Below are 25,746 nucleotides of genomic sequence, written 5' to 3'. Positions count from 1 at the left end.
ACCTAAAACAAAAGCCAAATAAGGAACAGCAACAAAACCTGATGCATGACTAACTGATTTTTTAATTTAAAAATCAAATTTGTGATTTGTAGTCCCTGTTGTGCTGGGATTACAAAGTGACCAGAATGTGCAAGACAACCTCGTGGTTTGTGAGTTTGGGAGAGTGTGAAATCACTTCCCATTCTGAAAAAATTCCAGTTTTAATTTACTTAATCTTTACACAGTATAGTTTACAATACTCTTCTAACCAGGACTGCTAGGAGTACAAATTCACACCTCTGTGTCCTCAAGTTACTTCAAATGAGATGACTGGGCAGGCCAGAGAGTGACCCCTATGACACCCCTGGTTTAATGCTGCCTTTAAACAGTTCCAAAAAACTGACCTGCTACATATAGCTTTGAAGATCAGGTCAATTAAAATGAAAAAATTAACAGAAATTATTCTGACAACTGTTAATCTATTTTGCCATAATTCAAAGCTAGCTTGCCTTCAAAAACTCCCATCCAAAGCACTACTAGAGTTCTTTTATTCTTGCCTTACACTTTCCTGAATTCAGCTAAGAATGCTATGTCTTCACCAGTATTTCTCTCTGTTACACTCAATACTAATGTTTCCTGTTAAATTTTCTGGCTACAGGAGAGATAACCAGAATCATTTTTCACAGTACCATTTTTCATATTTCTGCAATTAAAATTCACTGTAAACCTGTGTCTTTAACAATACAGAGGTTAAGATTTCTCCCATACTTCAATTTGTAAAATAATTTAATCACTTATCTGGGCCTTAAAATGTTAATAAAATCTAAGAAGAAACTTGGGCTCTTCAAAATTAATTAGTAAGTCAAACATTAATTAGTAAGTTACATTAAGGGAGAAAAGGACTATGTTTTGCTTTAGCTTCTCTATGTAAATAACACTTATTTACCAGTCTTGGAGACAACCAGCAGAAGGAAAAACAAATGCTCATTTTTCTAGTTTTTAACTATTCACATGGAAAAATAACATATTGTCCTAGATTGCAAGGTAATGTGTCTATTCTATTTGCCATCTGTCAGAGGTGTGGCAGTTATCTTCTGTTAATTGGGCAGTTTTCTTTATCTCTTCCACAAACCGATCCTCCCTTCAGGAGATATCTTCTGTTACTAAGCCACTGAGTGTGACTGATAAAAATTAGAGCATTCCACTGTGAGAAGCTCTGTCCAGAGGGAGGAGCCAAGCATTCCTAACTGGATATAATCCGAGATTTTGGGACACCATGACAGCCTTTCCACTGGATTCCCAGAGAGCAGCTGCCTTTTCACTGGATTTCCAGAGGAAGACCAGGCCCATCTACACAACCATTGGATCTTCAGAGGAAAACTCCACCCTTCTACAGGATGCCTGCTCCAAGAGAGCCACACCTGACACTCCAGGAGGACTGCAGCCACCATTCAATTGGACTGCTACCAACACCCTGACCAACAGTGTCAGGTTGTATTCTGACTCTGTCAGTGTTGTTTTGTATTACTGCATTGTTTATTTCATTTTTATTTTTTTCCCTAATAAAAAAACTGTTATTCCTGCTCCCATATCTTTGCCTGAACGCTCCCCTTAATTTCAAATTTATAACAATTTGGAGGGAGGGAGTTTACATTTACCAGTTGAGGAAAGGCTCCTGCCTTCCTTAGCAGATACCTGTCTTTTCAAACCAAGACACATATGCAATGAAAGGCTAACTATTAGTGAGGTTTTTATACATACCAAGAACAAGGCCTGTTGCATATCGCCTTTCACCTGCAGACTTGGCCTGTTCACTAGCTGAAGAACTAATCTGCATCTGATTTCTGGCAAAGACAAAAAAGAAAATGGAGTGATCAAACTCAAGAATTTCCTACACAGTCTGCGGGAACCATGACAGACTCACTTGCATCACTATGTGACACATTTGTGACAAACAGTTTTTCTACAATCCAAAGAAATATCCCAAGCAAAAAAAAGAAACTGTTTGGCAAAAAGACACTTCTCTCAATTCCCATTTGCCTGTGGTTTCTGAAGCCATGAGTAAAACTGCCTCAGTTGAGCACTTCAGCCACGCTCACAGACTGAATGGTGCCAGTCAAGAGTTTACGTAAGGACTTTACAAGGGTTCTGCTTCTACCTCACCCACTTAGATCATTTCAGGGTGTGCAAAACCAAGACAAGACGAAGAAAAAAAATTTTAAAACTACTATGAAAACAGAATTCCACAGTATTTGACTCAATAAAAGTTCTCTGTTGGAGAATAAGTGCTCTATTAATTCAAAAAGAAAACTGGCATGCAAGCTTCAATGCCCATTTTCAGAGGAAACATGTCTTGTTATACTATATTCTAGTTGCAGGAAAAACTATCAGGCATTTCAGACAATGTTTTGGGATTTGAACTCAGGATTTTCATCTCACCATGATTTTGCAGTGCAATTATCAGAAAAGTACACGATATACCACACCTAGAATCTCCAGTTCTTGACAGCGGCCACACACGCGCTCTCTCCTTTAATTCATCTTCATAATCTGCAGGTGCATCTCTTACCATTCCATTCAGATAGGGCCTTAAAGAAATAGAAAATACTCAGCTATGCTTGCCCAGAAACAGCCAATCTGAAATGGAAGGTTCAGCAGTTTTGTGCAAATGCATTTGCTGCCTGAATGCACACTGGACAGCAGAACCAGTCCTGAAAATATCACAAAATATTCTAGAAATAATTCACTTTGCTAGCACTGTCAGGGCAGCTCTCTGTCTGGAATGTGAATTCCCAAGCCTGCTTTCCTGCAGCCCTTATCTAATGAGCCTGGTTAAGAGTTTTGAAAGCTAAAGGGCTTTTGACACTCACACCTCATTAATTGAAACAGATCTTGCTACTCTCAATCCCCAGGAGCCAGCAAAGTCTTCAACAGGTTTTGGCACACAGCTATTGGCTAAGTCTGGTGAAACAGCCAATTCAGATATGAAAAGCTGCTTCAATGGCAATCTACACTTCACTACACACCTGATAGACTTTAAAAGGGTGAGGTGACTTTTGTTCAAGGCAAAAGACTGGCAACACCATGGACACAAAAATTCAGGAGCTAAAATTTGAGTCATCTACATAAGAAGTGAAATCATATAATAGAAACTCCAAGTAACTTCAGAGATGCCAAATATTGTATAGACACAAGAGATCTGTTCCAGAAAAGATCAGGGGTAGGAGAATTTGTAAACTTTTCTTGACTTGCAAAATAATGGCTTTATAAGGAGGACTTCAACTTATCATGACAAAATAGGGCAAAAATAGGTATTCAATGAAAAACAAAGTACTCAACAAATGCTATCAAAATTATACTTTCTCCAGAGCTGGACAGAGCCATGAACTTCCAGTTACACAAACAAACAAACAAACAAAAACCATAAACTAGGTAAACATGGGGAAAAAACCTCATTTTTTTACATAAAAATAACCACAGCTCTGTCAATCTCTAATTTAAATAGAAGCCAATAATCAAAGGCAAAAGGATGCATGCTGGTTATTAAACATTGATCTGGCATCTTAACAACCCACCAAAACAACATGAAAGAACATTTATCCTCTTGTCATAAAATGATCTTTCACAATGAAGTTCATCTTGATGACAGCAATCAATCTACTCCTTACAAGGCTGGGCACATAAAGCTGAAACACAGCTAGAAAACAGAAAGCCAAGTCTCCGGTGTAATGACAGGATGCAGGGAGGAAGCAAAAAACAAACCTTGAAATTTAAGAGGTAATCTTTTTTTGTAAAAAGTAGCCAGCTTAGCAGGCAGGCCCAGACATGCTGGCCCAATTCAATCCAGAAGCTGCTGTCGCCTGTTTACAGGACAGACCTGACAGCTGGGGATGGACTAAAGCATTCCACTCCTGAGAACTAAAACATTTTGCAATTCTTCTCACTTCCCAGTCACCATTTCTGTTGGTTGAAATATGTCACAGACCTTGTGCCTCCATCAAAACAGAAACCCTTCTGAAAAGTCCTGTTATGAATATCTGCCTCTCCAAACTAATAAACCCCATATAAAACCTAAGAACGTCAGTAGAGTAAATAAAAATATGCCTCCTTTTGAATTTAGTATCCATCATGAATCAAGTGTGTTTGGGAAAAGTTGACTTTGCCTGAAATGTAGAAAAAAAATGCTAACTCTTCAGAGGCTGAGCTATCACTAACAGGTAAGTTCCTCCTTGAAGAGAATGAATTTACTTCATAGGAGGTTAAGTGGAGCTCCTTTCAAAGGAGAAGGAAGTTCTAGATTAAAAAACACATTTAATAAAGAAATACTGAAAATTAATTTTCAATAATAATTCATTAGTAGAAAATATACACAAAAACCCCCAAACAATCTTGTTCAGGGAATTCAGGTAATGGTACAGCAGCTTCTTTTGAAAAGATGCACCAAGTCTGCCAACAGCCAAGATAAGAGTGCCCTCCCTATTCTCTTTTAAAAGAAAACTGGAGATGAAGCAGCTTCAGAGGTCTCTCCAAATAACTCATGGATTGCCTGGTGATATATTAGTCACAGATATTTATAAGCACCATGATTTCTGGAATAACTAAAAACTAGTCTACTAATATTCAATATGATATCTACTGTTAGTTCAAACACCATCCTTGCTGATATTTTATTTATATAGTTCTGTATAAATTCTTTGCAAAACAAAGTAAACCCTGAAACATTATCAAATTATTACTTTTATTTAAATAATAGACTGTGTGTCCAACTGCATTAGACAGTGGCAAACAGCTACCTAATAAAAAGAGGACACTCATCCTTCTGAGTATTAACTAACACAGAATAAATACTGCTGTTAGTTTCAAAAATATTTTGATTCTTTGTTAGACACCAAGTTAAGCTTCTAACTATTTTTATTTCTGAAAAGCTATAGGACAAGTCCACTCTATCCTAAAACCTCATTTACTCATTTCTACAAGTAATAAACAACAGAATGGAAGAAATTTTGAAGTTTGCAGTCTCTTCTCTGAATCTCAGCAGAAAACAGACAATCTTATTCCTCTCATCTATTTAACCACTGTTTCCATTTGCTAGTCTTTTTCAGAAACACTGAATGAATAAAAATATGCTTTTTAGAAGCACACCAGAACACACAGTCTGAAACTTAGCAATAACACATTTATTAGAGTCTGCCTCTCCCAACTACTTCCAGACATTTCATTTTTTCCACAGACTTACTTCCTTTACGATTACTTTTTTTAAAGGCTGAGAAAGAATATCAAGAGCTTTTTTTGGAGAAAAATTATTCTAACTCTCTTGACGTTTGAAACTGGAAAAGGAATAGGAGTTCACTGAATTCAGAAAACGCTTTTCTAGTAGAAGAACATTTCCCCTCCCCCCAGTTATTAACTTGCATACTATCCAGAAAATTATCCCTGTAAACAATGACTCAAAAGATCATTTAAACCATCCACCAGCCACTAACAACAAAACATAATAGTAATATTCAACACTGTTGAGAATGGTACAATTTGTCTTTGTTAAGTGTTAATTCTAGAAAAAAGAAAAAGTGTTTATTTTGCCTTGCAAAGGAAGAACACTGGTGGTTCCTTCACTGAAGCAACTGCAGGAAAATAATTCTGGCAACAGGCTTAACAGAAATAAAAATAACTGCAACACTCATGTTCCCAAGACCCGGAAAGGGAACAAATTAACACTTTTAAAATATCATTTGAAAATTTATTTACAATAAATTTACTGCTTTATTTAGCTGTATAAACAAATGTCAAGTTTGGTGCTGTTTCACACCACAAGCCATCTGGTTTTAAAAGCAACCAGTTCTTGCAATGGAATACCTAAAGGTGGCCAGAATGCCAAACCCTGGATGACTAGGAAGGCTATACTTTTTTTTTTTTCTTTTAAATGAGTACACTAGAAGAGAAAGATTAACAATTTATGTCAAAGTAACCCAACTGATGTATCAGTTAACACAGTAAAGACAATTTAATACTGAACAGTACATAGTATCAGTTTTCCCCCTGAATGATTTATATATTTTGTTTGGTTTGGGCTTTCATAAATGCTTATTCAAACTGTGCAGTTATTACAGAGATTAGCACCTATTAAAACCATCAGGACTTGGTTCAACTACACAGATGTTTCAAGTCTGTCATTTAGCAAGACATGGAGGAAAAAAGAGGATTTTTAACTGTAACCATTACAGACTAAGGACAAAGAGGTAACGTTGGGTTCTCAGTGCAGGGGTTTGCTTTCAAATATATTTTCTGGCAAAGCCCTCTTCATAAAAATACTGCTGCTTCTGGGGTAATTTCTGTAGTATCCTTGGTTTGCTGTGATATATAAAATGCCTCTTAATACATGTAAAGTCTTAGCAAATGATCCAATTCTTCAACACTTTTTCTATACGTTATTGCAAAGGTCCTTTTTGTAAGTATAAAAGTACTTACAAAAATCCTGCTCTCACATGGGAATCTTCCCTAATATTTAAAGGGAGTAAACCATGGCCATCAGCAAGCACTACAGAAATAAAGGAGAAAACAGAATGGCAGAATAGAGATAACAGAATTTAAGAATACCTTTCAGCATAAAAACCCCGGGGAGTTTTTCTGTCATAGGTGCTTTCAGATCTAAATCTAGGGTCCATTTCTGCATTTGTCTCAGGATCATAATCCACTCTGTAGTATCTTCTACCAAAATCACCATCTTCATCAATTCTGTGATGCTTCCTAGTAGGAATTACAGATTGGCTAGTAAATCCATGATTTCTTTGATTGGGAACATCCAAATCCTCATCAAATCTTTTATTTAATAGTCAACTTCTCAATTCAGCCTCATCATCTAACCTGTGGTACCTGTCTTCCTCCATCCATCTCTTATTTAGCAGCTCTTCACAACGTTCTGTGGAAGTAAAAGCATCCTTCTTGGGAGGTTTTGCACCTGGATTACAGGGCTGGACTTCTGCATGTAATTCTGGCTGGAGCCTGGTAACAGCAATAGGTGCTTTATTCCTGTGCATCTCATTCTGTTTAATGGAAACAATATTGAGAGTTGAATATAAAGAAATCACACTGAGTAAAACTTTAGTTTTGTATTTCTTCAAATATACCAAAACAAGAAGAAAGGCAAGAGGTGAGCAAGGAAAATACTTCAAGTGCTTAAAATCTAGGGTCTTATTCATTTTTCTTGGGGAAAAACATGTAGTCTTCCTTTTATCTAATGTCTTTCAGAAGAAAGGCTATCAATACTGGACAGATCTTTTATGAACTCCAATCTGACCTTCAGTTTTTGAGGCGCAAAGAATCAAAAAAACACTTCAAACTTTACTTCATCAAGAGACTAGGTATCTTCATTCTATCCAGATTCAGGCAAGTCTGTAATAGCTCTTACCTACAAGCACAACCTTTTAACCTGAGCATTTCTTAATCTATTTCTTACTCCTCAGGAAATGTCATTATGAGAAAGGATAGTGTGGTGGTGTTCACAGGGGTCTCAGGACAAGGGAAGAGAAGGAGAATCTTGACTTTATGCTTTAGAAGGTTGATTTATTATTTTATGATATATTGCATTAAAAAATTATATACTAAAACTCTACTAAAAGAATAGAAGAAAGGATTTCATCAGAAGGTTAGCAAGGAATAGAAAGGAATGATAGTAAAATCTTGTGACTGACTAGAGTGTCTGAGACAGCTAGACTGTAATTATCTATTAATTAAGAACTACTACATGAAACCAATCAAAGATGCCCTTGTTACATTTTACAGCAACAGATAATTATTGTTTACATTTCAAGCTTTTCAAGAGAAAAGATCTTAACGAAAAGATTTTGCATAAAATATGTCTGCGACAGGATAGTTAAGCAAATAAAAAACAACCCTCTGACACTCTGGACTAGTGTTCAATACACAGTCCTTAAAAACACACTGGTTTTGCATAAACCCTGTAGTATTTCTATGTACTAATCTTTGATCTATTCATTCCAGCATAGAATAAAGACAACACTAACTCATACTTTACAATATTTAATGAAAAATAAATTAAGGTTGTAAATGACACCAAACTGGGAAGAAGGATCAATATCCTAGAGGATATGGCTGCCACTCAGAAGGTTTTTGACAAACTGGAGAAACATGCTGACAAAAAGCTCATGAAAATCAACAAATGCCAAGGCAAACCTCTGCATCTAAGACAGAAGAGTGCCATGCACCAGGATAGGCTGGGCCCTGAGCACCTAGAGAGCAGCTCTGCAGAAAAAGGCCTGGGTTAATCATGGGCAAGCAGCTGTGCATGAGGCAGCAGAGCATGCTTGCAGTGGTGACTGCCAACCACACCCTGGGCTGCAGGATCTGTGCAGGTCAAGGCAAGTGATTCTCCTCTGCTCAGTATTTATCTAATATTTAGGTTCTGCTGTAGTGTGCCCAGTCCCTGCTGATGACCTGCAGAAAGTGCAAGAGGGTGCCTACTGAGATGGTATCTGAGCTATTAAAGAAGCTGACAGAGTTGGGTTTATTCAGCTGGATAAAGGAAAAAGATTAAGGAGGATGTGTACAGGAAAGGAGGAACTAGTAATTGCAGTCCCTGTGTAAAAGGTAGTTACAGAAATACCAGTATTCATGGTTTTCAAACAACCAACAGCCACAGTTGCAGCAAAGGAAAATTCCAATGGGATACAGAGGGACAGAAGTTCAGATCAAGCAGTTAAAGTAGTGGAATGAGTTGTCCAGGACTGTGAATTCTCCATCCTTTCAAAACTCCACCAAATAAAGCCTGACCACCCTAATCTAAACTGTGAAGATAACACTACTCAGAGTTGGATTTATCTTATAACTATCTAAACTGTTGGATCAAATTTCGGACATCACATATATAATTTAGCTCTCACTCCAAGTTAAATACCCCTCAGAGATGGCATAACCCAAACAAATCCTAACCATTTTCTTCCTGTTTGTTCTTTTCTGATAGTAAAATTGTTTCTAACCAGAAAAATAAAAATGCAACTTAAAGGTCCAAGTGGATGACAAATAAAGCAAAAAGAAAAACCTTTGATAGATTTCATTAGGTAAGTCAGCTTAGGAAATGTGAGTGCCCAAACATGTAGAAAAATTTTAGAGATTTTTAGATTCAGTTGCACAAAAATAAGCTACACTTTTGCCAGCATTTCCTAGGGATCACTGTTGTGTAGCACCTCAAAACCTTGAAGAAGGAAGTAAGAATGAAATTGAATTCCAACATCTGAAAAAAGCCTGAATGCTGCCTTATAGATGCCTTCACAAATTAAAACAGTTTTCAACTATATGAAACTCAAGAGCACTTGAAGGAAAAGATGTTTCTCATGAGAAAACAATCTTTCTAGAGATAGACAAGAAACATTCTTCTAGACAGAAATTACAAATACAGGTGGATTTGCACTTGCCAACTGTTGTAAGGAAGACAAACTTCCAGCTGCTTTGGGTACAAATACAAGGTCTTTTATAGAATGACATACTTTTCACACTACTGTACACTTTAGAATTTTCATATTAAAAAGAAGTGTAAGGACTTCTTAAACCTTTCTTCTAAAAATTTTCACTAGATCAGAGTCCCAAATTATTACAGTCCATCACTACACAAAAGTATTTTAAAAAGGAAATTTACTTATTCGAGACAAAACTTTAAAGTTAAGAAGATTTTACAGATCAATCTATTGCTTCCAGATTACTAAAACAAAGAGTCTCAGAACAATGTTAATCAGACCTAAAAATCCCACTGGCTGTTGCACTAGTTTTGGTTGGGATGAATTTCTTCATAGTAGCTTGTATGAGGCTATGTTTTAGATTTGTGCTGAAAACAGTGGTGTTAAAACAGGGATAATTTAATTCCTACTGAATAGCACTAACACAGTGTCAAGGGCTTCTCTGCTTCTTACACTGCCCCACCTGCAAGGAGGCTGCAGGTACATGGGAAGTTGGGAAGGGACACAACCAGGACGGCTGATCCCAACTGACCAAAGGGATATTCCACTCTCTAGGGGGTCATGCTCCCCATAAAGGAAGGGGGACATTCTGAGTATGGCATTTGTCTTGCCAAGTCACAGCTGCATGTGACAGAGCCCAGCTCTCCTGAGGATGGCTGAACACCTGCCTGTCCAGGGGAAGTGAATGAATTCCTTGGTGTGCTTTGCTTTGCTTGTGTGAGCAGCTTTTAATTTACCTATTAAACTGTCTAACTCAATCCACACTGTTTCTCACTTTCACTCTTCGGATTTTCGCCCCCTTCCGACAGAGGAGGGTCTGTGTGTGTGTGTGTGTGTGTGTGTGTGTGTGTGTGTGTGTGTGTGTGTGTGTGTGTTCCTAGCTGCTTGCTGCCATACAAATCAAAGGCCTCAGCTCAGAACTGAGACTAGACTATGTCTAGTTCACTTTCAGCAGTAAAGACTTTTTGATTTTTATTCACAAATGTACAGCTCCATATTCTGTATGGCTGCTACACTTGCTGGCTTTCTACGTGGCAGAGGAAAACAGCATCTACAAACAAAAGCTAAGGAACACTATGTGGAGTTCAGTATTTTGTTCAAGCAGATAGTTTTTTTTGGATATCACTTTTATCATCAAAAACAAACCAGGGATTTGCTTCAGACACAGAAAGCATCAGAATAATGAAAGCATTTGCTTCAGAATAATGCAAATGAAAGGATCCTTCTAGCAGACAGACATGATGGAAGCAGGAACCAGAAACTGCACCATGTGAGCTGTAACCAGGACTTGCTTAGATGCATTAATAAAAATGCAGCCTAATTGAACAATATTATTTATGTATTTTGTCTGACTTTGTATGTGAGTCAATGATAAAACTATAAAATTGTATTACCTCTCTGTTTTTCTTCCCTAATTTCCTTAGCCTTTCATTCCATTCTTCTTTATCCCTGAGATATTGATTGTACTCCTTGTTTCTTTCAAGCCGTAATCTCTCCTAAAATAGGCATTGAAAAGGGCATCATAATTTTGCATTTTTAGTAGCTTTTAACTTCATAGAACTGCAGTACTAAATGAATAAATGCAAACTGTGTGTTTGCCACCCCCCCATTCTTTGTGATGTGTAAGAAAGGCTTGAATTACTTTGAGGTTTTAGTTCATTTTCTCTTAGCATAGCACTTTCTCTTAATCTGAAATCTGTAAGTAGAAGTCAGCTTCTTGGGCACAAAGTCTGATCGTCAGAGACACTATTGTGTATCAAGGTCCATCTTTAAAACCAAACAGGTTTCCTCCTGTTAAGCCTATTCCAAAATTTACCAAAGCTTCACTCCAACAATTAGGAATCACCTTCTAATTTCCAATCTGAATGTATTTACAGCTGATTTTCAAACATACAATTTCTTTCTTCAACATTAGTTGTGACTTCCCCCCTCACAATTAAAACAGGATAACAAATACAAGTGTAGACAAGATGTATCAATTACAATTTGAACTGTCAAATTCAAGCAGTTAAACGGACTGCAAAAAGTCAAGTGTGAAGAATGCAAAGAAAATCAAGAAAAACAGGACCTTTACTTGTTGTCCTAGCTGCTTTTGCAACGTGATAACATTTATAATCAGCTTTCTCAGGTCTAAAAATATACATGAATTGTACATCAACAGCCTGATAATATAATACAAAATACAAAAGTCTCCAGATAAAGCAAATTTTAATTTGTATTATTTCTTGACTAGCCCATTTAGAGCATGGGGTGTCTCTTATACTAGCTCATTCCAACAATCATATAAAAGAAAAACAGAATTATACTACAGTATTAAAAATAAGGCACTCTTCCACTGCAGCATTTTCCAATAATAAAGCAAAAGTATTTACAAAATCTGAGCATCACACATAAATTTACTTTCTCATGAACAAATTTCAAATAAAAATAATTTATAACTCAACCACCACTTAAATACCAGATTACTAGAAATTTCACAGATTAGACTAATCCTCTCCAAAACTGTTTCTTTTTTTCTTGGAAAAAAAGCCAAAAAAATAAGTTTTCTATAGCTTTTCTAACAGTGACAACATAAAGCATGTAGACAGCCATGAAAGCTGTCCCGTCTTTAACAGATGGCAAAACACTCAGCAGAAAATTCAATATGCTATGTGACTGCACATTTGACCTAATAAAGCAAACCCAAATGCAAATGTTAACCTCTCAATATTCTGCCCAGAGGCCAACTGATTAACAGGGCACAGTGTGACATCTCCTGGCAGCTTTTAGGTTCTGCAAGAGCAGCAAATTGGCTAGAAAGGATACAACACACCTGCACAGAGCTGATATGATATAAACCCATCAATGATAAGACATGTTTCCAGTACAAATACATAATTAATTTCCACAGAATTAATCAAACATACTTTCCTTTTCTCTGTTTCAGCACACATACTTGCAAAGGTTAATCCAAAGTTCATGAGAACCTGAAGCTAACACAAACTCAGTGCCTGTGCATGCTGCCCCTGAGGAGTCCTTTCCCCCTACCTGGGTGTTTCATTCTTGCTGCCTCCTTTCTACACTTGTATAACTTGGAGTTTAGGGCTTTTTCATAAAAGCAATTTTCACTTTGAGTTCTCACCTGGCTCCTCCTACAGCCAAACCAAGAGCACCAGAGGGGCAGAAAATTTAAGTACAAGGGCAAGGCAAACCCATGCCACAGCAGAATTCTTGCACCATATTGCAGTGACAGCACAGCCCCAAACACTGACCAACAGTGCAACTTGAAGGCAACAAAGGTTAAAAACAAAATAAAGAACCAACAAAACCGCCAAAAGTGCAAATGTCTGGTCCTCCTCCAGCAACACAGGTTATCTTATTGCCTTGAATCTCTGCAGTGCTATGACCAATCTTAACAACCAAAGAGTAGTATTTGTCACAAAAAAATTATTAATAAATTGTTGATAAATTACAATGTTTCTGCTGATTCAACTTCATGGATCAATTTACAAGCAAACACAAGAAAGAAACTGGGACTATAAGGCCAACAGCATGAGGGCAGGAGATTAGATCAATAGTGATTACTGAACAAAACCCAAGAGCAACCACTAGAGGTTTTGAACAGATCAAGTGCTCTAAAAGTGTGGATCAGAGGTAGCAAACCTCCAACTAGTGTCAGTATACAATTAGATCTACATAATAAAAACTAAATACCTAAAGCTTATGAATACAGGTAACCTAGGATCAAATTCTTTTTAAAAACTGAAGGAACAGACTTTTCTGAGAATTAGTACTATTTACCACCTCCAAAAACATTCAATTGTGTAAGAAAAAACAAAGAAAAAACCCAACCAAACAAAAAAATTTAAGTGGAAATATTTTTTCTGTGATAGTTTTAACATCTAGGCACATTTTCAAGTTATACTCCATTTTAAGTAATTTCCTTAATATATTTACCTTGGCAGATCTTCGCTCGTCAATAGGAAGAGATAATCCCTGAGTATTTGGATCTACTTCATCAGTAGTCAGATAATTTTTCTACATTAAACAAAAAATATAAAAACAATCAATACATTTTAAAATACCAAATCTTAACTCATTAAAGAGTTATTAGGTATTATATTTTCTGAAGTAATTTGAGTAATTTGATGAAATAAAGACTGAAAACAACTTTCACATTCTGAAAATGTAGGATGTTCTTGGAACACATAAATGAAGTGAAGTCAAGGAATGCAGGAAGTAAATGTCTTTGACAAGTTTTAAGCTTGAGTTTGAAAGTGTTTTTCACTTCTCCCATGTTGAACTATTTCCAGTATTATTAAATATATTCAATTAGTCTCCATATTTAAAAAAACTATTTTTATTCAAAGAAACCCCACTCAGTTCTTCTGTAGCATAAGCGTCTGTACAAAAATAAAAGGAATCTTCCAAGACACTTCCTTACTCAAGATAAAAAATTATTTTTTGTAACAGCAGAAAACATATGTCTACCTGTTATTTGGACAGATGGAATTCATGCTAACAGAAGCACACCTCTATCTCAACAGTGTTTTCCTCACCAGCAGTGCCCAAATTTCCCAGGATAGTGACCCACCACCAAATCTTGTCATTCCTTATGAAAATCAGCCACTTCCAGAGCAGACTTCCCATCAAAACCAGTATGTTGTTCTTCCACATAGATCCCTGGGCTGCAGCTTGGGACCTGGGCAGTGCAGCAAGTCAAAGGACCAGCTCTTCAAACCAAATACCAGGCCTGATGCAGGCTGTTAGAGCGCAGGTCTAGAGGATTTGTCATAATCACTCCTTTTTTAAAAGTATACCCAGGCCATTTCCAGTCAATCATATGTTTTATAAATCTGATTAATAAAAAGGTCATCTATTTGTGTGTCAGGAGCTGAAGAGGGTGAGATACAGTATTTCATCATAGTATTTCACCAGCATTGCTTCCTTTCCTTATCTATGTTGCAATGTGCCTAAATGCTTAGAGGCATGTCAAGAAGTAAGAGCTCTATCTGCTCCAGTACAAACCTACATCCTTATAAATGAGATTTCAAACTAGACATTAAAAGATTTAAGGAACTTAATAATCATGCAAAGATATTTAAGCACCAAGACAACTAGATTTATATGGAAAACCAAGTTATTTCTATTAGAAAAAGTAAATCAATTGTAATCCTCATTATTAAGTAATTCTTTGCATGCATTTTGAAGACATCTCTAGAGAATACCTCTGATCTTGCAAATATCTTTTCCAAAATCAGAACCTGATATGGAAGCTGCATTTTTCTACTTAAGCAAGACTAAGCAAGTTATTAACAAAAAAAATCACTGAAAACTGCAAAAAGTTTCACCAGTTTTCTTTAGGTGGGAAAAAGAAATTATAGATCGCTATCTTAGTTCTTCCTCAATCCTTACCAGTTTAATATAGATAACATGTACTAGACCAAACACACAAACAAAAAGGCCTTGTAACCCATAAAGTCCAGTTGAGAATAAAACACTAGAAATTACTGTAAAAATTATATTATTTGGATGCTTTGGTGATAATTATGAAACATTAAGTTTTAACAGGATATTCTAACTTTGAAAATAATCTGGAGTTTTAAATTAAACAAGAAACAAAAATTATATAAGGATGATTTTGGTTAGAGGTTAAGAAGACAGTTGCTATTGCCATTTAAGAATTCTAGAGCATGCTAATATAGAAAATTTGTATCATATGCATGTTATTCAAACCCCTAGAAAAAACCAGCAGACTGTTTCTACCACATTACCTCCTGGTCCTTCACTGATGTTGCTCAATCTGAACAATTTGGATGGACAGCATTCAATCTCAAAATTATAGATACATAAGAGTATAAAAAAAGTTAAATTTTAATTAAAATTAATTAAACAAAGCTTGTAAAAATAACACCAGAGGTGTTATTTTTTCCTCATAATGCTTGTTTGCATTCTTGCATTCTGGCCAGTAGGTGCTGAATAAATGGTTCTACTGCTCCCCTGAGCACCACTGATGAGTGGAGACAGGGAAGAAAAAAGCCCTGACTCTGGTTGTGATGATATATTTAATATTTATAGAAGTTACTATTTTATTCTAGCTGTATAAAATATGTATACCAAGAAAAAATCCCCAAACTCTTACTACCTACATAACGAATAATCCTTGAAGCAAATGTCTACTAAAGTAAAAACTATTGTAGAGCCAGCATTAGACAGCAACAATGGCAACTGCATAGGGAAAAGGAAATCAGCAAGTGTTTTAAAAACTTATGAATGGAAAATTATATATGTAAGTAATCATTTTGCACAAAGCAAGCAATGCTGTTAGTCACAGCTAATCACCACAGCATGCATAAATGCACAAAGCACAAATAAAGTAATGATTTTTTAAATTCCAAGAGCATAAAGTTTTCAAACAAAGCAAAAAGCAACTAATTTTAAAGAAAAGAAAATAATATTAAAGGCACCCTACCTTTCTTTTTGCCTGTGAAATTCCCTAAAAATCAGGGAAAAGATACTATTCAAAAGGAGTCTTTGAGTCAAAAATATTTGACTTAATAAAAGACACTTCCTTTCTCAAAGCAAATCCATTCATTCATTTTAAGAACTAAAGACACTGGTAAATAGTATTTTCATAAAACAGAAATTATTTGGTTCCTTATTTTTTCTGATTCATGCAGAGCATCTCCAGAATATTCCCAAGATGACGATATTTCATACATACCATTTCAATTTTAAATTTATTGTGACATTTAGTAAATCATGTTATGCAGAACATCAAAGGTTTTTCTTTCTAAAATTGAAAAGAAGCTGTCAAATGGAGTCACACTAAGTACTTCTTACCCCAATTAGAGACCATAGAATACATAAGTACTTCAGGAAGTAACAGCTTTTAAATTCTTAAGAAAAAAAAACAAGGAAGAAGCAAAAACCAATAAGTAAAATAGAAAGTAGTGAACTAAATAATATGTAGTCACATGGCCATGAGATCTGTAGAAGCCTAAAATACATAAACAAAACATTTTGAAATTTCTTTCACTCAAGTCTTCAAATTCAGCCATTGCTCATAATGAATGCCTCCTTAAAATTTTTTCGACATATATTAGTCTACATTCAATTAATAGAGAGAAGAACTTTAAGAGACTCACTAAAGTCAAGCAACCAGACAAGACACTTTACCTGAGAAAGATATCGCCGGTAATCTTGTCGAAGTTCCTCTTTGAGTTTATGCTTTTTTCGTTCATATTCTTCTCCAAGAGGCAAACTCAAGCCATAGTCACCTGAAAGTTTAACACCATTAAATATCATTATTTACTATTCTGCATCAATACAAAGCAAAAGCTACGTCTGGGTTTTTATTAGACACAAGCAATAAAAAAAGAATTAACCATACAACCAGTAATTACACAACAGCTGAAAAAAACACCTTCTCTGTATGAGTAGTTGGGTGAAAAGCAAAATAGACTGGTATTTGGATAGTTTTCCTCTCATCCTTACAGTTTTTCTTCCCATTACAACAAAAAAACCAAACATAAGCTGAATTTATTTGAATATTGTGCATATTTGTTTTGTATGTTTCCAAGGAAATCTCCTTTGACATGTGAGCTACTAAATTATTCTGATATTTTAAGCTTTGTTTACCACACAATAGAAAACATACTTCCCAAACAGAAAACATACTTCCCAAATGAAAGCAACAAGCTGTTTGTTTAGCTCATGAAAAATTTGTTTGCTCCTACATAACTAGAGGGAATCTGACCATATGATAAAAATAATAATCATTTTTCTTTCCACCTCAGTAGACCCAAAACACATTAGTACTTTTCTGAGATTACTCATTGCAGCTCAGGTCTCATTGCAGCTGCACTCTTAAAATATAATAAAATATAATGCTATGCAAGCTGTTAGCTGTTCCCAAAATGCATCTCAAAGTACTTTATATTAAACATCCTCTATCTCAGCAGCCCATCTCTGCATTCACTTTCACCACCCTCCACAGAGCAGTGAATTCCACAAAATCACACAACTAATGAAAAAGATTACAACTGGGAGTGAGTGTGTGTACTATTATTATTTCATACTTCTTCTCTAAAAGCATTTCTGCATCTCATGATCTATGCAAAATCAGTAGCAAGGAGTAAAAGGGAAGAGAGGAAATTCAAGACTCATTCTTAGATCAGTCCTGATTTATTGCAGGGTAGTTTGTTTGGCCTGGCTCAAGATACATTCTGATTTGTTCTATCCTCATGAGCCAGGAAAACCGTGACAGGGAAGAAATGGCAAACAGGTGTCAGTCTGATATTCAGAACCAAAGGACCCAATACCTGATTAAATATCTCCTATGCTATTCTGAAACAGCCTGCAGAGTCCAACCATTAACCAAAATCTGCATGGGAAGTTCTTCTCCAACCTGCAAGTTCCTTTTCTCCTAATTTTGCACATAAGGTAAGTGTGAGTGCCGTTAAAAAAATAATGTACCATTTCAAACTTCAGAAAAGGAGTTATAAAGCAGAATAGAATACAGAAGAAGAAATAGTTTGTTTCAGCTACTTGCTCTTGCCTTTTATTTTATGCCTAATTAGCACTGAATTAATTGTAGAAAACCAAGAAAAAGATAAAAAGCAACTAACAAGTTAGAGGAGAGATTAATTCAGTAATTTCACACATGCCACTGAAATTCAGTACCAAAAAAAAGGAGAAAAGGAGTGAGAATCCAGTGCTCTGATTCAAATATATGAAGTGTTCAAACAAAAGATGGTTTAAAATTAATTTTGTTAGAAATAACTTTTTTCCACCAGAAAAGCACTGAGATAAAAATTATGGGTAATGATCTGGAGGATATTTGGAAACAACCCATTTCAAAAACTTACTCTGAGAGAGCCTAGCAGAGCAAAATCACTCCCATTAACATACATTCAACCTAATTTCATGCAAACTTTTTCTGAATTCTTCTGACAGAATAAGAGATATATCTTCATTTTAACTGTTTTTTACTTTTGTTTATTCTGTATTTGTTGTATCTATTTGCTATTTCACATTCCATTAACCACAAATAATCACACTGACAATGATTGCTTTTAAATGTCACAATTTTAAATGCATTTCTACAAAAACATTTCCATGTATGTAATGTTGAGAAATAACTGCAATTTTATTCAGTCTGAGCCTCAACATTACTGCTAGAACTATAAAATATACTTCATAACTACCAAGGAACAAGTCCTATCTGATTTAATCCACAGGAAATTACAGTACTTTAAAGCAGAGCAAGCCAGTAATATCAGCAACCATCCATTTCAGCACCTAAATTGTTATTATAGAAAGTGCTGGGCTTGGCTAGGGTAGTTAATTTTCTTCATAGCAGCTGGTATGGGGCTGGTATGGAGCTGTGGTCTGGATTTGTGCAGGAAGCAGTGCTGATAACACAGGGATATTTCAGTTACTGCTCACTCACACTTCCTGCTTCTCACCTGCCAAGGAGGGGACTGGGGACACACAAGGAGTTGGGAGGGGACATGGCTGGGACAGCTGACCCCAGAGCACAGGGACATTCCATTCCATATGGCATCATGCTCAGCAGCAAGCCTAGGAGGGAGGCTGGGGGGATCTGCTGCTCAAGGACTGGGGCAACAGCTGGTGGTGAGCAATTGTTTCACATTTGCATCACTTGTCCTTCTTGAGTTTTGCTTCTTTCTCTTTGTTATTTTCCTTTTCATTACTTTCTTTTTTCAATTATTAAACTGGTTTTATTTCAGCCCATGAGTTTTTTCACTTTCACTCTTTCAGTTCTCTGCCCCACCCTGCTGGTGCAGAGTGAGTGAGTGGCTGTGCTCAGCTGCCAGTTGCAATTATACCACAACATGGCAACCCCTACTTTTCTTTTCATTTAAGATCACCTGAATGCCTCTCATCTGTAATACTTCATTCTGTTAGTATATTCAGGTGTCAACAGTTAGATCAAATTCACAGTAACAAACACAACAATTATAGCTCTCCAACAAGAAATAAAACTATAAAACTATTTTAATATTAATAAAGCTTTACTGTCTGCCATAGCCAGTGGGATACTATGTTCTGTTTTCTGTATCATGTGTTTCCTCAGTCAAGAAAAGAATTACCAACACCAGGAATAACCTGCTGAACCAAATAAAACTGCCAAAATTATGTGATAGATACCTTTCCAAATGCTGCCCTCTAACCAAGTTTATCCATTATCACTTCTGGAGGCAAGGAATATTCAATTATCATTTCAAGTACTTTTAAGTGAAGTTTTCCTCTAAAGGTCTTTGAGGAGTTTACCTTGCTGATGGCTGGAAGTTCTATTTATACAACATCCCTATAAAAACCATGGTTTTATTTATGCAGCTAAGACCAGTTCAGACCACAGATTGACAAGCTCAAACTCCATCCCATTGGAAGCTGCAGAATTGGACCAGAATTATAGTAGGCACAGTAAGAAAATTAATGAGGTCACAGCCCAAAGTGTCTACACATGAAAGAAAAGCGTTAATTATCTACAAGAAATAGGACACAGAAAAGCTCTAAAGCTTTCAGGACAAACCTGAGCTGCACAAGTGTAGCTAAGAAAAAACAGTAGTGCCTACAGAAGGGAGATGGTAGAGCAAGCAAGGAAAATGAACAATATTATCAAACATTTTCAAATGTCACAAAGAACACAAAGAAAAGAAGAAAAAGGACAATACATAAAGAAAACAGATATTAAGCTGGTAGCCACATCAAAATAAATCTAACTATTTCACCTGGTTAAGATTTCAATCAAAATTAAGTACTTGTTCTTTCCTTGCACAAGGAATAACTACATTGTAACAAAATTACAAAAGCAATAGGAACAGTTTAAACTGTCTGAAAAACACTATTTAAAAGAAAAATTAGTTCAGCTGTGTGCATCTTAGCCAAGTTGGACTAGGACTTTTAAGAGGCTGAAAGAAAGAGGCCCTGCTTCCCTGGAATATACTCTTTTGCAGTAAAATCCAGATGAAAAAGACTCTCAAAGATTTGCTCCACCCAAATACAAAAGGAAAGGACACATCACCTATCAGGGACTTTGAGCAAGCAAGCAAGCTTTCTGTGTTTTTTGGTTTTTGTTGGTTTTTTTTTGTTAATTTGGGATATTTTTAATGGCACTACCTTGCAAAAAGAAAGACACAACTTTTGGCATATTTTCCAGACTCAAAAAAAAAAAAAACCAAATAACTCCTAACTACAACAATGCTAAGACTTTTGAAAGACTTTTGAAGAATTATTATGCACTTGAATTACAACGATCATCCTAATGATTAAAGACACAAAGCAGTAACACCCTTCCAAAAATTGTCAAAGGTAATTAAATGCTACTTAAATCTAGAAGACATAAATAAAAAAATATACTATACCCAAAGGATAGTTCTGTTGACTATTTGGAGGTATATTTTCTTTAGCCATGGAGATTAACATCTTGCTAGTTCCAGAAAGCTTCTCTGACTCTTTATTCTGAAAACAAAACAAAATGCCTTACTGCATCACAGAGTAGAGGAAATATCACATAAATGAACAACATTTGTAATTACTAGCATTGGAGAACAGAGAGGTTGAAAGTAATGCTGGATTACACATTAAAATTACTAATAGGAAAGCTATGATAAGAACAATTTTTTTTGTTGTTATTTGCCTTTTATATTTCATAGTTTTTGGAATAGAAATTTTGAGGATATTTATACCTTCCATTCCCACTCCAACATCCAAGCTCTGGAGTGGGCAGAGGACAGATTCCTGCTAGTCAGCTTCCCTAGGGAGGGGTGAAGGAGTTATAAAAGCCATGTACAAAACCTTTCTCACAAAACACAAATCTTACTGTGTATGCCTGGTGGCAAACAGGTTTTTAAAAACCCACATAAAGATATGAAGTATTCAAATTGGAAATTACTTTGAATAGATAAATCTTTAATACATTCTTTAACAACAAATACAGTTTTAAGAGAACAGTGAAAACAAGCTTCAGTCAAGACTTTGGCAACAGAAGTATTTAAATTCAGTAAAGCTTTTTAATACTCTTACCCTCATTTCCATGTAAGGTGGATCATTTTCAAGCTCTGCCTTATCTTGTGCCAACTTAGCCTTCTGGTCTTCAATAAATTTTTCTAAATCATCTGCCATCATTTCTAGGTTACAGAAAAGATGGAGAACGTGGCATTTACATGAGAGCCTCAAAAATGTAAAGTTCAAATACTGCTGCTTAAGACTGCAGTTAAAAATAATCAAATTTCTCCCTCAAACTGACAAGCCTTAAGATATTTGCTGGGTCAACAAAACAACTGACTTGGGAAAGCCATCCATGAAAGAGCTACTTGATGTTTCACAGAGAGAAAATTCAAAGATTCCAGATTACAAGACTGAAGATACTTCTCTAATCTTTTTTCCCTAACATGGTTGAAGTATTTGGGGTTGGTTGTTTTAACTGCAAGTCTACCAATGACCCTTCACTACACACTAGCACAAGCTTACTCCTAGTGAGCTATAAAATCAAAATCAGAAAACACAGAAAAGTAAACATGGGATGAAGAATGAAGGAATCACTAGAAAAACCTACAAAAAGTGCAAGATACATGCACAGTCTAAAATAAGGACCAAATCCCACAATTAATTCTGTGCTTAACTTACTATCATGAGAAGAAATTGCTAAGAAAATTATGACCCTCAAATCACTCCATGCATCTTAAGCAAAAGGATTGCTTATGCAGGTTCCTGAAAAATCCCATCACATCCAGTATCTAAATTAAGACAGCAGGTTTTTTTGAGGCTAATTCAGTATCTTTATGTGATTGTATGAAGTAAACAAGAGGCCAGTGATAAAGGTATATTAGAAAACAGTTTCAGGAAGAGGATTGAAGAACTTAAAAACAACAGCAATTAAAAAATCCCAAACCACCACCTCAAGAATAATAAGGTGACACAAGGTAAACATAAAAATAATGTGTCCAGAGAGACTGGGATAAATTCTCAGTAGAAGCAAAATGGAAATAAAAAATGCACAAATTCTATAAGATAAGGTGAAGTAACTGCATGCTAACTTAATTTAAAAATACATTTGCTTGATGTATTCCTTAGAATGTACTCCTTTAAACTTTTTCTCCTTTTTGATTCATAACATAAAATTCTAATATTGTTACAAAGGAGGCAGAACTAGGCCAACCCATTTACAATTCCTAGTGGTAATACAGGACAATCAATGCCAAAAATAAATCCCCCCATCTGATTTGTCCTAAATCTTTAATCTCATTAGTTTTGCACACTGATAAAGGATAAAAGAAATCTGAAAGAGGATAAGTTTCCAGGCATGGTAAATTTTATTTAGCCTACTGTGTTACATAACAATAAAGAAAAAACTGTTCTGAAAGGGTGAAACAACTTGTCATACTAAAAAAATTTATAAGTTGTTCTCATCACCTACCCAGTGCTCCACAGTCATCAAGAGGAAAATTACCACACGTAGGAGGCACTGAGAGAAGCCTTTCCAAAAGCTCACTGACAGTAACATCTATATTTCCTATCTCTATTTACAACAGCATTTATAAACTCCAGCACTGTATCCAAATCACTGTATGGGAACGGTACCAAACTTATTCTGAGAGCTGGCATAAGGAAAGGAGTCTTTGTAGGGTATTTTCTAACTAGCATGAGGAACACAATTAATATGCCAGCATTCTGCACTCCTATCATATTGCTCAAAAGAGCAACATAATAAATTAAAAATCAAAGACAAAACAGTTACAGTTGAACTACACAGAAAAGTCAACTGGTGTGAAGAAAGCTGGCAACTCCAGGCCCTGGAGAACACTGAGCTGACTAATGCTACAGCACTGTTGATTCAGCATACCTTTAACACAGCACAATTGCCTGGAAGTGTAGCCAAATCCTTCTTAGAACTCTCTAGACATTTTATGTCTTAACATCCTTCTACTTCAGTTGATGTTCTTAAAATACGCATGAGTGCAAACTTTATGAGATAAGCAAAAAGAATGTATTATACCAAAAAAGAAAAATTTCTTGGTTATTCTAAGCAAAAGAGTGACAACTTCCATGTGAAGCATACACTGTTAAGTTCCAAAAATATACCAGCATGTAAGCAAATATCCTACTGACTATTAGTCAATTTTATCACCTACTGTACCATGTGAGGAGATCATGACTAATCACAATAAAAATAAAGAAAGAACATATTTCTGTCTGAGACAAGAGCTACCACAGCCCCCAGGTGTGCAGTGAGCTGTCTTGGAGGTGACATCACCAAACTCACAGGGAACTGTCAACTTCACACTGGCTTCCCATGGCTGCACAAACACACTGAGGCACAGCCTGACACTGCAACACCAATTCAGAACAAAATCTTTTATTTTCAGTATAGCAATGCATTTGAATTCTTTTTGTGCATTTCTAGATCCTTGCAGTTACTAGTAAAAGTAGCAGAATCAAAACCAAGCTGGGAGATATTGCTCCATGGCATGTAGAGAGCACAAAAGGAAAGTCAGAATATGCTGTAAACACTTAAAAATCTATCCATATGCCCTCAAAATTAAGAGTGTAAGCATATTTTTCTAGCTTTTTGGAAAACAGAGCATTTTGTAAATGGTATTTCTGAAAAATGTTTGAGAGGATGTATCTATCAGCCTTTTTTTAGCTCTTGCAACTTTAAATCTTGGGTAATTTGTATTCCCAAAACAATGCATTATTCCAAGTGAAATTCCATTAAACATATTGCTGCTATATATTCAAGTACTATCTGAAAATGTCTCATAAAAACATGTTTAGACATTTTTTTTCTTTCAAGAAGATTTTACTTTCATAGCCTCTTTTCCTTAGTCAAAGTTTTCACAAAAGCAACTCTAAGTAATTAGAGTGACCTAGGTAGACTTCAACTTAAGCAAGCATACTAAGCAATAGAAAGCATGCAGATATTCAAGAACAATAAGTCAAGTTAGAACACGAGATTTTTATTGGATCTATGCCCAAAGAGAGTTAACAATGTACATCTCTCTATTCAAGGTATCCAAAACATCTATGTGCATATGTATTGTACGTACTTTATTTGCCTATGTATTGTGTAGCTACTTTATCACCTGAAGCAATGTTTACTGCATTCCATTTTAATCTTTCCTTTCCCCTCCTAATTGTTCAGGGAAACGCACAAAATTTAAAATCAGCACGTGCAAGCAGATTTCGTCTCTTCTGAGCCACCATAATATTGAAATATTATCAGGAGCACCGGCAAAATGGCAATCCCCATCCACGTGAACTGCAGCGCGGGTGGCAAGGAGGGAAATGCTTTGAAAGAGCAACTGTGTGCCACGTTTAGTAATTGTACTTACAAGTTACACGGCCACTAATTGTGTCATTAAGAAACATTGCTTAAAGTTTAACCCAAACTTCCTAAGGAATCAGTACTGACTGCTTCTGTACCCTTGTGAATGGCATTTAGAATAAGCTAGAGACACGCTCCTTGTACTTTTCTTTCAAATTCAATGCTGGAAAAGCACAGATTCCAGGGTCTGGCCGTTCACAAATAATAAACTCTTGACTAATGCAACGCGAATTTTTCTCAACTGAGAAGGCAATCTATCCTCTGAACAACCAAGCAACAAGTTTCGCGAGTTACTTTCCCTCCACTACAGGCATTATCTATTTTTCAGAGCACGCAGTTTGATCCAAAAATTTCGAAAACACTAATTTCGAAAACTTTCAGACCCAGGAGATCAGGTTTATTTCTCCAAGAGCCACAGCTCGGGAAAGCGCCTCTCCCCCGGCCTGCAGCGCTCGCCTCCCAGGCTCCCTCCCTCTCTCTCTCTCTCCCGGGCAGCGGCTCTGGGGCGCTCCCGGAGGCTCCGCCGCCCCAGGGAGCAGCTGCGGGGCGGGGATGCGGCACTCGGGGCTCGGCCCCTTTCCGGATCGCGGCGCCGTTGTCAGGCAACGGCCGCACAACAAGCGGCCCCACCGGAGAGCCGGCACCAGCCCAGCCGAGCCGAACCCGGCCGAGCCCGGCCGCCCCCGCGGGGACCCCCAGGCCCGGCGGTACGCCCCGGGCGCGCCCCCGCCCCGTCCCGCTCCGGAGCCCGTCCCGCTGCCCGGCGAACCCCCCTCGCTCCCGCCGCCGGCCCGCCCGGGCTGTGCGCGATGCGAGCGATGGAACCGCCCGGCGGGGCTGCGAGGAGGGTCCCCGAGCGCCGCGCCGCCCCCTCCGCCCGCTCACCGGTCCCGGCAGCCGCGGCTCCGTCGGCGCCCCGCGCGTTACTGCCGCCCCGGAACCCGGCGGGCGGCGCCGCGCAGCGCC

The 25,746-nt window shown here is 36.9% G+C and overlaps 1 protein-coding gene across 3 annotated transcripts in view; it reads right to left on the bottom strand.

The window, feature by feature from the left end:
• Nucleotides 1-25,746, bottom strand: part of CSPP1 (centrosome and spindle pole associated protein 1) — a 62,325-nt gene extending 36,579 nt beyond the window's left edge. Inside the window, exons 1-11 of one of the 3 annotated variants that reach the window (XM_058801620.1) lie at nucleotides 25,666-25,746; nucleotides 21,480-21,583; nucleotides 20,819-20,915; nucleotides 16,605-16,705; nucleotides 15,898-15,921; nucleotides 13,383-13,463; nucleotides 10,841-10,942; nucleotides 6,841-7,019; nucleotides 6,574-6,723; nucleotides 2,466-2,567; nucleotides 1,741-1,823 (exon numbers count right to left, since the gene is read on the bottom strand). In XM_058801620.1, the coding sequence (XP_058657603.1) occupies nucleotides 1,741-1,823; nucleotides 2,466-2,567; nucleotides 6,574-6,723; nucleotides 6,841-7,019; nucleotides 10,841-10,942; nucleotides 13,383-13,463; nucleotides 15,898-15,921; nucleotides 16,605-16,705; nucleotides 20,819-20,915; nucleotides 21,480-21,581 (1,021 nt within the window). In that variant the 5' untranslated portion in view covers nucleotides 21,582-21,583; nucleotides 25,666-25,746. The remainder of the gene's footprint in view (nucleotides 1-1,740; nucleotides 1,824-2,465; nucleotides 2,568-6,573; nucleotides 6,724-6,840; nucleotides 7,020-10,840; nucleotides 10,943-13,382; nucleotides 13,464-15,897; nucleotides 15,922-16,604; nucleotides 16,706-20,818; nucleotides 20,916-21,479; nucleotides 21,584-25,665) is intronic. The other 2 variants (XM_058801630.1, XM_058801638.1) reach the window with 2 other exon arrangements.

Source organism: Ammospiza caudacuta, chromosome 1, assembly GCF_027887145.1.
Source record: "Ammospiza caudacuta isolate bAmmCau1 chromosome 1, bAmmCau1.pri, whole genome shotgun sequence".
In the NCBI taxonomy this organism is placed as follows: Eukaryota; Metazoa; Chordata; class Aves; order Passeriformes; family Passerellidae; genus Ammospiza; species Ammospiza caudacuta.
Note: the sequence above shows the minus strand (reverse complement) of the source record. Positions and strands in the feature narration are given on the sequence as shown.